The sequence below is a fragment of the Rhinoraja longicauda genome, chromosome 26 (assembly GCF_053455715.1).
Source record: "Rhinoraja longicauda isolate Sanriku21f chromosome 26, sRhiLon1.1, whole genome shotgun sequence".
Lineage (NCBI taxonomy): Eukaryota > Metazoa > Chordata > Chondrichthyes > Rajiformes > Arhynchobatidae > Rhinoraja > Rhinoraja longicauda.
In genome coordinates, this window is record NC_135978.1 from 14,794,187 (window position 1) to 14,806,321 (window position 12,135).

A 12,135-nucleotide genomic window follows, 5' to 3' on the forward strand; every position below is an offset into this window, starting at 1 on the left:
CTGGTTATTGTAAATCGGTTCGATCCTGACTACGGGTGCTGCACTGTAAGGAGTTTGTACGTTCTCCCCGTGACCTGCGTGGGTTTTCTCCGAGATCTTCGGTTTCCTCCCACACTCCAAAGACGTACAGGTATGTAGGTTAATTGGCTGGGTAAATGTAAAAATTGTCCCTAGTGGGTGTAGGATAGTGTTAATGTGCGAGGATCACTGGGCGGCACGGACTTGGAGGGCCGAAAGGGCCTGTTTCCGGCTGTATGTATATGATATGATATGATGATATGACTCTGGTGTATGGGAGTCGTAGCATCGCGAGCCCGGGGGTCATAGCATCGCGAGCCCGGGGAGTCATAGCATCGCGAGCCCGGGGGGTCATAGCATCGCGAGCCCGGGGAGTCATAGCATCGCGAGCCCGGGGGGGTCATAGCATCGCGAGCCCGGGGGGGTCATAGCATCGCGAGCCCGGGGGGGTCATAGCATCGCGAGCCCGGGGGGGTCATAGCATCGCGAGCCCGGGGGGGGTCATAGCATCGCGAGCCGGGGGAGGGGGTCATAGCATCGCGAGCCCGGGGGGGTCATAGCATCGCGAGCCCGGGGGGGGGTCATAGCATCGCGAGCCCGGGGGGGTCATAGCATCGCGAGCCCGGGGGGGTCATAGCATCGCGAGCCCGGGGGGGTGTTGGGAATGTGGTGAGTAAATAGAATTGCTGCAAATGGTGCTTGGTCAGCATGGTCCCATTGGGCAAAGGGCCTGTTTCTGTCCTCTATGACACCATGACTCCATTTATTGAAATATTTTATTAATGTACTTTATGGCATTGTTTGTTTTTCAAATTTATTAGGCACTTATGGATTAACATCAAAACCAAGTGAGAATATGGAAGCAGCTACAACTTGAAACACATCCAACGTGTATTTTCAGATTAGTGTTTTTCCTCCATGTCTCAATGTGGTGGAGAGCCATGGGCATGGAAATTTAAAGCCGCACACAAACAGTTGGTAACTACAGAATTTTTGCCGAACTTTTCGTTGCCTTCGAGATGGTGCTGGTGTGCGGCCTTCCTGTAGGAGGGCACCAGTGCTGTTCAATGAGCAAAAGATTCTTGGAGCCCTGACAGCATGGAGGGGGGATATGAAAGCAGCAGTACTTTTACGCAGCTTGTGCTGCTGCCCATCCTGGGAGGGCAGCAATCAATATCACATCAACATACTTCGCAGTCGCTGGCAGACGTGCCCTCCTGTAACAAAGCTGCACAATGCGGCTTCTGGACTACATCCTAAAACACATCCACTCAGGTTTGCATAAGCTACTTCCACAACATGATATCTTTGAATCTATAAGACTTCAGATTTAGATTTTAGACATGGACTTTAGATTTTAAGCAAATGACACCCTCCTCCCTCCATTAAAGCTTCATAACATTCCTGATTTAACTTTAAATTCAAAACATTGAATTAAGTAACAAGAACAAGCCATAATTGTAAACGATATCAATGTCCAGTATTGCAAACAAAATAGCTTTGAAAGCTCAGGGAGTAGAGGGAAACTACTGTGGAGAAAGGGGAATGGTGATCCCAGCCCTCTGAACACAAAGTATTTAGGGCCAATCAGTACATTAATCAGAGTTCATAAATCCACGCAGGATAACTCAACTGTGGCCAAAAACTTTGAAGAACTGCACATCTTTCAGAATCCTGGGTATTCGTATACCAAAGTGTTTTTATCCTGACAAGAACAAAGATTTCACGCAGGACCCCGATGCAGTTCTGCTACTGACTTATTAACCCAAACTCGTATCTTGCCAGCTCATGAAGGCTTTTTCCTGAAACATGTTGTTGTTTAAAAAAAACAGCAGAGATAAATAGTGGAGCCAAATAGGTTTCTGAAAACAGATTTCAAATGTTTAAAAGCAATCCCAAACCTACTCCGATTTGAGACTAAGTTGGTGAACAGTATCAGGTTACCATGGAGTTTCAGGTATTGGACAAGACCCATGGTCAAGGGTGACCAACAACAAACACCCGAATATACAATGTAATGTTGACTGGGTGGCAAGAGTCCATTCAGTATTGTGGAGGACACCCAGACAAAATTAGCACAGTAATAAAGCCCCAATGCCACAAAACCCCTCCCCAATGAGACGAAAGTTAATGACTGCCATTAATGCTGATCTCACGAATTTCATGGAGAATATTTACATTCATAAATCTTTGTGAAACCCGGAATAAAAGATACACATCATTGCAACTTCTTGTGAAGAACAGCAATCAAAGATCAACATCAAATCATGCAATGCAATTGAGCTCCTTAAAATTTCATTACTTCCCATTTGAATTATACAGGACAGAAATTCTCAATCACTCAATTCAATAGACTGCGACAACTAATGCGACTTTTTTGTCCAGGATATAATTGCACATAATACCCATGGCAAGGATACAGTGACACGAATAGAAAAGAACACACTAGCAAATTACTCAGATCATCCTAGGAGCGATGGAGATGGTTTTGTTTACTATCTGGTTATCTTCACAGGAATAGAAAAAAGTAAACCCGTTTTATTTTGTTCTAAATTCCACACAACCCAGCAGAATCATATAAAGAAATTAAATCTGAGAACGTAAAAAAAAAAATCAGGAAGACATTATTTATAGATTGAAGAATCCTTTTGTAGCAATAGTCCTCAGCTGCGGTCTTTAAAAATATAGCTGGCAATTTGTAATTTAACATCAGCATTGAGAGACCAAAGAGAAATAAGAAGGTAGACACAAAATGCTGGAGCAACTCAGCGGGCCAGGCAGCATCTCAGGAGAGAAGGAATGGGTGACGTTTCGGGTCGAGACCCTTCTTCAGACTGATGTCAGGGGAGGGGGCGGGAGCGAAGGAACGATGCTGCCTGTCCCGCTGAGTTGCTCCAGCTTTTTGTGTCTATCAAGTGGAGTGAATAATGTCTATGAAAGTAGGCAAGGAGTGAACACTGTATATCAAAGCAAATAATGCTTAAACATCAATGGCAACACATGGACTATTTCAAGGACCAGCATTCTCTTAAATGTTCAATCCAGCTGGAATTCCATGTTGGAATCAAAGAGATAACATTTCAATATTCAGAGATAACATTTATTCCCATTCCCCCCACCCCTTTATACTGGCTGTCTCCCCTCCACTCTCAGCACTGAGGAAGAGTCTCGACCCGACATGCCGTCTGTCCATTTCCCTCACAGATGCTGCTAGTCCTGCTGAGTTCCTGCAGCAGATTGTTTTTCTGCAGTACATTCCAGCATCTGCAGTTTTTGTGTTTATTTTTTTCTATTATAGTTAGCAATGTGGATCGCTTTTGGAAAGATTCTTGTTTCTATTGTTTCACTCATGCTACTGCAATGAGGTTTTCTGCAATAAGAAGTCCAGCAAGTTAGACACAGTGCAGAACAGGAAGGGGCTATATCAGGGAAAGTATAAATTTACAATAATCCAACGCATGATTTCTACAAAACAGCAAAGTAAAAGTTTAGATGTGCATTAACCACTTCACTTTGTAGTTTGTATTGTCTACATGCAAAGGGTAAAAATATCTGCATTCTGAAGTCGCAACGTGGTAAGTATATATCTCGCTGTAAATGAGGAATTGCTGTTCTGAATATCAGTGTAATCGGCTTCTTAAAAACAATAATCTAAATCTGTTGTATTCCATTCCTGCTTTAGTAACACCCCACACTTGCTATGAATTGAGCTCCAGAGTAGAGCTCAGTGGCTGCATTTAGGACAAAATAAAGACCAGTCTCCGTGCCATACCATAATTAATACAAGTGTGTAACATAGATATTTAACTGCCCTTTGTAAATTACTGGATTGGCGAGGTTCTACTATCTCATTTATGACACGCAAGAAGCATGAGAAACTGGTAGTTTGAACCATGAGCATCTTCCAGTTTAATCATCAGCTGCTATTCATAAATCGTCAATAATCTCTCAACTCTCAAATTAACATGGAAATTTGAATTAGGTGGATTGCAATTACCAAATTTTAAAAATTATTATCTGGCAACACAAATGAGTTTTATATCATCCTTTTATCAAGAGGGTGGAAAAACAGCATGGGTTAAAATTGAAATGGATAAAATAAAAGAGTTATGTCCAGAAGAATTTATATATAAATGGGAAGCGAAGCTATTAGTTAAGGATAAAGAGTCACCTTTGCTAAAACATTTAATTAATACATTGTTGAAAACAGTTAAAGTTAATGATAAAAGATTTTTTTTAACAGCTAAAACTCCATTAGTAAAAAATAGATTATTGCCGTTTGCTTGGAATAATCAAATACTACAACTCTGGGAACAGAAGGGTATTAAAAATATAGGAGATTGCTATGAAGGAAATAACTTTTTGACATTTTCTCAATTGAGAAATAAATATCAAATTCCAGGGAATAGTATTTTTTTCTATTATCAATTACAATCTTTTTTAAGGGAAAAGTTAGGTAATTCAATGTCTCTATTTCAGATTAAAGGAATGGAATCCTTGATTCAGGGCAAGGGAATAAAAAAAATTATATCATCAATGTATAAATTATTACAAAAATCTAGTCCAAAGATAGGAATTCAAAAATCAAGACAAAGATGGGAAACAGATCTTAATATTATTATTGATGAACCAAGTTGGGAAAGACTGTTTAGATAGTATGAAAAATACTATTAATGTGAGATATAGTTTAGTACAATATAATTTTTTACATCAACTATATTTAACCCCGAAAAAATTAAACAATTTAAAACCAAACTCATCTGAAATTTGTTTTAGATGCAACCAAGACGTGGGTACTTTTTTACACTCTACATGGGCATGTCAGAAGGTAACTCCTTTTTGGAAAGACCTAAAAAAAAATTTGGAACAATTGATGAATAAGAGCATACCAATGGATTCAAGGTTGTTTTTATTGGGAGATACAAAAGGAATATTACCAAAGCTAATTTTAGATAAACATCAGGAAAGACTTCTCAAAATAGCAATAGCAGTAGCAAAAAAATGTGTAGCGGTCACTTGGAAAGATCAAAATGAAATAAGATTTGAAAGATGGTATGCAGAAATGCGTAGTTGTATCCCATTAGAAAAAGCAATGTATAATCTGAGGAATCGATATGACTTCTTCTTGAAGGTGTGGAACCCATTCATTTTAAAGCTAGGATTAAGAATTGGAAATATTTAAATTCAGGATTGTTTAGATACCTTTAATAAGAATTTAATAAGAAATTACTCGGAAGTGACTCCTTCTGGACTCCAGGTTTCTCTCTTTCTTTCTTTTGCTTTTTCTTTTTCCTTCTTTTTAACTGGGGGGTGGGGGGAAGGGGGGGGTGGGGGAAGGGAGATAATACAGAACAATACGTGTATAATCAAATTTATAATGTAGTTATTATGGTTTACTATGAAATGTAAAATGTATGAGTTCTGTTAAAACTTAAATAAATTTTAATTTTTTTTTAATAATAATCTCTCAACTCTAAGAAAACTGTTAATTTGCACAACTGCTGATAGGCTAAGTGGTTAGAAACCTGCTAACTACCACTTTAACAACTGCGAAAGGAAGAAAGTTGTATTTAAAACAAACTATATTTCACCCTTTTGCCTTTTGCAGTTCAAGACCTTGAAGGTGCCTCACAAATGACACCCACGGCAAAACACCATTTCTGAATACCTCCATATTGGGTTCATACCCTGTAACAATGCTGAAATTACCCTCATGACAATAGACAATAGGTGCAGGAGTAGGCCATTCAGCCCTTCGAGCCAGCACCACCATTCAATGCGATCATGGCTGATCACTCTCAATCAGTACCCCGTTCCTGCCTTCTCCCCATACCTCCTCACTCCGCTATCCTTAAGAGCTCTATCCAGCTCTCTCTTGAAAGCATCCAACGAACTGGCCTCCAATACCTTCTGAGGCAGAGAATTCCACACCTTCACCACTCTCTGACTGAAAAAGTTCTTCCTCATCTCCGTTCTAAATGGCCTACCCCTTATTCTTAAACTGTGGCCCCTTGTTCTGGACTCCCCCAACATTGGGAACATGTTTCCTGCCTCTAATGTGTCCAATCCCCTAATTATCTTATATGTTTCAATAAGATCCCTCCTCATCCTTCTAAATTCCAGTGTATACAAGCCTAATTGCTCCAGCCTTTCAACATACGACAGTCCCGCCATTCCGGGAATCAATCTAGTGAACCTACGCTGCACGCCCTCAATAGCAAGAATATCCTTCCTCAAATTTGGATCAAATGACATCCATTGTGACTGTGCACTCTCTTTTAGACCTCCTTTGAAGTATTCAAAGACCATCCTTTCCCAAGCCTCCAGTGCCAAGATCAATACCTGACTCAAAGTGGTGCAGGAAACAAGACTTTGAATTTTAAAAGTTTTAACAGCCTTCCTGGGAAATCATGCAGTCCTGTTGGATTGGGCTTCACCTGCAAACATCTGGGTATCAAATGCAACTTGGACTAAAGAAAAAGTTGAAAAACATAAAAAAGATAGATGTTTTTGGGTGAAATAAAAATTAGAAATCTAAAAGGAGGAATGAAAAAAAGTCTCGGCAGTGATTTGGGTAATGTCAAGGCCAGATAGCAAGGATGAAAGTTTGGTAGAAATAGACCGTGGATGAATCAGTCTTTTGTTTTGTGGATTTGACCCAAGTTAAAATTGAAGATGAATTGCCTGAAATCAAATATTTAACAAGTTGTTTACACAACTCTTTCTGAAACATAAAGAACATCACAAGCCACTTCACAAAAGTAGATTCAAAAGGAACTAAATGTAACAGTTTTCAAGATAAAAACCACAGAGAATGCAAGTAACTTGATATCAGCTGTCTGGAGAAATGGTAACAGTGTATAGAAAATGATGAAAAGAACAAATACTATTGAAGGAGAAACTAAAAATATAGTCCCCCCCCACCCCCCATAATAAGACAGTAAAGGGGTTTGGGTTACCAAAGGACATTTGATCAAACACTGTTACACAATAATGTATTCAAAAGGCTAGGAATAAGATCGGCTTCCTAACCCAACTGACCCAGGTTGCCACAGTACTGTATCACTCAGCCTTCAGCCCAACTTGCCCAGTCTGAACAAGAAGCCCCAATTACACTAGTCCCACCTGGCCATGTTTAACCCATAACCCTCTGAACACGTGTGAAAGTTAAAAGCAACCTATTTTTGGAATCACTTTCAGAAGTGCTTCAACTCACTATGCAAGAGAGTGATGGAAGGCTATTCCTCATATAAAAACTTCAAAATCATGCATTTATATACAAACTGCCCAAAAGGAGGGGAAAATATCAAATCTTTGGCAAGACTATTTGAAGGATACTGGTTTCTGGACTGGAAAGCAATAACCTACCCGCAAGCAGCCTTTCTATGCTGCTAAATAGCAAACCTCAGGCTTGATCGACATCCCATGCTCGGTAAAACATTAGTGCAAGTCGAGAAACAAATGGAGCATCATACCTTACAATGAATAACCATTAAAAAAGAAAGTAAAAGCAAGAGAAACAATGCCCGCAGGCTATTTATTTTATGAGAATACTAATCACAAATAGTCAACTCACAAACAAACTGACCACTGCCTGCAACATTACCATTTGATGAATTGACCAGTATTTGTGAGTGATGAATAAGTCATGGTTATAAAATAAATGCAGCACAACCAGTTTACAAGCACTGTTCTGAGACCAGTGGACTTGAAATCACTAAAACATTAATAGATCGTTTAAAAATCTACATACCCGTGCCCCCAAATTGAATACCATTCATGACACTATTCCACAAGGCATAAGGTTCAGAGCACTTAGAGACTTCACTGACGAAAAAAATACATTATTAAATTACCTCATGTGAATCTGGTTATCTATCTACTTATCTATCTGTATTATATTATTTTATTTTTATTATTATATTACTAAAACTCATCTTGTTTGTTTGATCCTTCCTTATTTTTGTGCCCCCGTCACACGAAAACGTGACAATTTTAGGACCACCTTACTCACCATTATCCGGGGTAACAATGCAAGTTTCATTCAAATTGGTCTTATATATTTAAAGTTAGAGACATTTTAAAGTTTACAAATCACCTTTTCCAAGTCCCTGGCCGTCAGACACGTTTGACGTCACAATGGGACACGCCCGAGTGGTGGCCAATGAGGGAGGGTAAGGGCCCACAATGACTGCCAGGGGCAGGCCCCGCCAGAGTGATGGGAGTGGCAGCCAATGAGGGGGGGGGGGGGTCAGGGCCGACGGGCTGCCGCTAACTCACCCACTCCATCCCCCCAGAACACCAATCACCCACTCCATCTGCCCTTATCCCTCACCCCCCCTCCCTCACCCACTCACCCCCCCCCCCCCCCCCCCGCAGGGAGGATGAGCTGCGTTTTCGACGTCAATCCACGCGTGTGCAGTTGGGGCGACCCACGATATTTTGACATTGTGATGGTGCAAACGGCAGCGACCCTTAGCGAGCCGCAGCTCGCCTCCGGCCATGTGAGGGGGGATTGAGTAGATTAGTGGGGGAGGGGAGGGAGGGGGGAGATAGAGGGGGTTGAGGGGCAATGGAGTTGGGTGAGGGAGGGGGGGTGAAGAGAGGGGGATAAGGGGTGAGTGGGTGGAGGAGGAGGAGGGGGGATGGAGTGGGTGAGTGCGTGAGGGGGAGGGGAGGAGAGTTGAGGGGGGATCGAGTGCATGAGTGGGGGGGAAGGGAGAAAGGGGGGATAAGGGGAGGCTCGGGGGGATCGAGTGGGTGAGGGGGGGGAGAGGTGTGGGGGGGATAGAGTGGGTGAGGAGAGGGTGCTGGACCAATGCAGGAGAGGTTTGGGGCCAATGAGGGGGCTGCTGAGCCCACAGCTGCCGCTAACTTTAATAGATGCACTCCTCCCCCCCCCCCCCGTGAGGACCGGCGCCCGTCCCGGCGTGCCTCGCCGCTGACCTTCCTCCCATGGTGCAGCGCGGCTGCAGAGGGTCCAACAAGATGGCCATCGCCATCGTTCACCTCCTTGCTGCTGGAGAGGCTTCGGGTCCACGGCTCGCTCTGGCTGCTACGCTGGCAGCACAGGGTGAGTGCCACCCTCTCCTCTCCTCTGACCCTCCTCGCCCGCCCATGGCCCCGGGGGACACTCCCCACCCGGCAACGGGCTTCGTCAGTTGGAGAGGGTTGCCGAGCCCGCAGGATCGACAGTTGGGGGAGGGTTGCCCCAGGAGAGGCCCGCAGAAGAGATTTGGACCCAACAGGTCCACCTCAGTTTAGTTATGGAATAAAGGAAAAAGAAGTTCCAGCTGCAATTTCCATCCAGCTTTGTCCATCCCCTTCATCTGTCAGTTTCGTGGTACTCAACAGTCCAGGCTGTTCCAACACATACTCTATGACTGACCAACTATCCAAATTAGTATCCCAGCTCTTCACGGTTCTTAGTTCAAATACAGTTCTACAGGGTACCCAAGGAGGTCCAAAAAGTTTTGGAACAATGGGCAATGCGAGAAGCTGCAACTTAAGATTCTCACAGAACAAGTTGAATATAACACTCGAAACGTAACTAGATTCATTTAACAGTAGAACCTGATTCACTTCCATAAACCTAATTCCAAACGTGCTGGCAGTGCCTCGGAAGGCATCATTCAAAGAATGTCTGCCCTTAATAAACGCAAAAAAAAACAAATTATATATAATAGGCGTAATAAGCCGGAGCAACTCAGCGGGTGAGGCAGCATCTCCGGAGAAAAGGAAAAGGTGACGTTTCGGGTATACCCGAAATATCATCGATTCCTTTTCTCCAGAGATACTGCCTCATCCTGAGTTACTCCAGCTTTTTGTATCTATCTTCGGTTTAAATGAGCATCTGCAGTTCCTTCCTAGACAAATTATAGATAATGTTCTACTTTTAATGTGCATGCACATGTACAACCTTGTACAATGTAACAGACAAGTTACTATTCCATTGTGTTAATTTAAGATTATACCACGTTTCATATTTTTATTCTTTCAGCCTAAACCTCACAGAAAGAAAACTAGGAGCAGTACAAAATGAAACTGATTCATTCAAAACAAAACCTTTACATGAGATTTATACTATTGTACTATTGCAAGAATATTGTTCGTTTCTTCAATGACAGTATCCTGCAGGCAATGTTTTCCGAAGAGATACAACTCTTGGAAAAAATCACGAGTTACCCACTGCTATCTTACACTATGGTTAAGCATTAGTGAACTAATGACGACCTGTCCAAACCAGGCTCAACATTCACATATTCTCTTTCAGCAATAGGATACCATACAAAACCAGCGTGCATAACCACAACCACCACTCAGCCCATTTTATTTGATACAGGGATAGACCCCATCGCCTCCCCTCGACGTTTGATCCAACCAACTAAATATCGTTTTTATCCACTCTTCTGAAAACCGAGCCACAACTGTTCCATTGCTTGCACATCTCAAGGACAGTAAAACCAGGAAATATGCACACACTCCCACTGGAACTTTGGAATGATTAACGTACAACGTAGTGTTGAAGGAATGATTAACGTACAACGATCCAAGTCTGCTGACAAACGAGAAATAGTCACCGAATAAAGTATGTATATTTCTTTAAATAACTTAATTCAGGTTTTCCTGGTGATTCAGTGGGAGTAGGGAGGTAGGGGAATTCAGACAGGGAGGAAAGAGATGCCATGACATTTCATCGGGAGTTTTGCAACTTAAGTTAAAATATTACACTCCCCACAAACTAATACTCCTGTTGACGCTGAAACTACCAATCATCCACAACCACCAACGATCCATCTCGCTCAACACCAGCAGATCTCCAAATAAAAGCCAGCAAATAAACAGTTGGATAAACATGCAATTCAATTTGCTTCAGTTATCCATGTGACTCGATGTCACACCCGTTCATCCAAGTCATTTAATTTACTTTGACAGGAGCGCTGGGCAGAGGGAACTGCGTTGGAAGTTGACGTTGGGGCGAGGATTAACTTGAACCATTGGGACACTCACACACACACACACACACAGCCAGGCGGGCGGGCGGGCGGGAGAGAGAGGTTGGGGCCCTCACCATGACACCTCTCCCCCCCCCCCCCTGCCCGCATCTATCCATCCATCCATCCATCTCACCTGGCCGCGCTCGAAGTTCTCCCTCTCCGCCTCCAGGCTGTTGCCCGGGCGGGCGCGCAACAGCTGGGCCGGCACCTGCTTAACGGAGCTGGTCATTTTCTCCATGGCTGCCGCTGGTGCTGGCGAGGCCAGTGGAGGGGCAGCGCTCGTCTCGCCGGCTCCCAGCCCGGCCTCTGCTCACCCCGCCCATGCTCCCGCCCCCCCCCCACCACCCTGGCGGCCACGGCTCGCAGCCCGGCCTCGGCTCACCCCGCCCCCTGGCGGCCACGGCTCGCAGGGCGAGGGCTGGGGCGGCCACGGCTCGCAGCCCGGCCTCGGCTCACCCCGCCCCCTGGCGGCCACGGCTCGCAGGACGAGGGCGGCCACGGCTCGCAGCCATTGGCCATGTTCAGTGGTCCATCGGGCTGCCAATCAACAACCGGGGGCGTGGCCCGCGTGTTTACGTCATCGGACGATCCCCTCTGCTATTGTAGTATAAGAAAATAACTGCAGATGCTGGTACAAATCGAAGGTATTTATTCACAAAGTGCTGGAGTAACTCAGCAGGTCGGGCAGCATCTCAGGAGAGAAGGAATGGGTGACGTTTCGGGTCGAGACCCTTCTTCAGACTGACGTCACCCATTCTTCTCTCCCGACCTGCTGAGTTACGCCAGCACTTTGTGAATAAATACCCCTCTGCTATTGGATGAGGCGTGACGCTGCTCCAATACCATTGGACCGCGCTCGCTTCTCACCCCATTGGTTAAAAGTTCGCTCCTTGAGCCGGCTGACCAATAGAAAGGCCGCAAAGTTGGGTGGAAACTGTTTGGCCGCTGTTGCCATTTTTTGCCAATGCAAGGGTTTTTCTGGCTTTCCATTTTACAGCCAGGCTATGCAGGAAAAAACACAAACTGCTTGAGGAGTGGTCCTGACCAGAATTGTGTAGGAAGGAACTGCAGATGCTGGTTAATACACAAAAAGGCACAAAGTGCTAGAATAACTCGACAG

At 44.0% G+C, this 12,135-nt stretch overlaps 2 protein-coding genes across 4 annotated transcripts in view; one reads left to right on the plus strand and one right to left on the minus strand.

Annotated features, from left to right (window-relative positions):
* The window catches only part of hip1 (huntingtin interacting protein 1), a 211,670-nt gene extending 200,347 nt beyond the window's left edge, over positions 1-11,323 (minus strand). For all 3 annotated transcript variants that reach the window (XR_013548945.1, XM_078422446.1, XM_078422445.1), the window contains exon 1: positions 11,149-11,323. Coding sequence is in view for 2 of the 3 variants with exons in the window: in XM_078422446.1 (XP_078278572.1) it covers positions 11,149-11,253 (105 nt within the window). In the remaining variant the exon portion in view is untranslated. The remainder of the gene's footprint in view (positions 1-11,148) is intronic.
* A 700-nt stretch (positions 11,324-12,023) lies between these two features.
* Positions 12,024-12,135, plus strand: part of pom121 (POM121 transmembrane nucleoporin) — a 92,774-nt gene continuing 92,662 nt past the window's right edge. Inside the window, exon 1 of the mRNA XM_078422444.1 lies at positions 12,024-12,135. The gene's annotated coding sequence lies outside the window, so the exon portion shown is untranslated.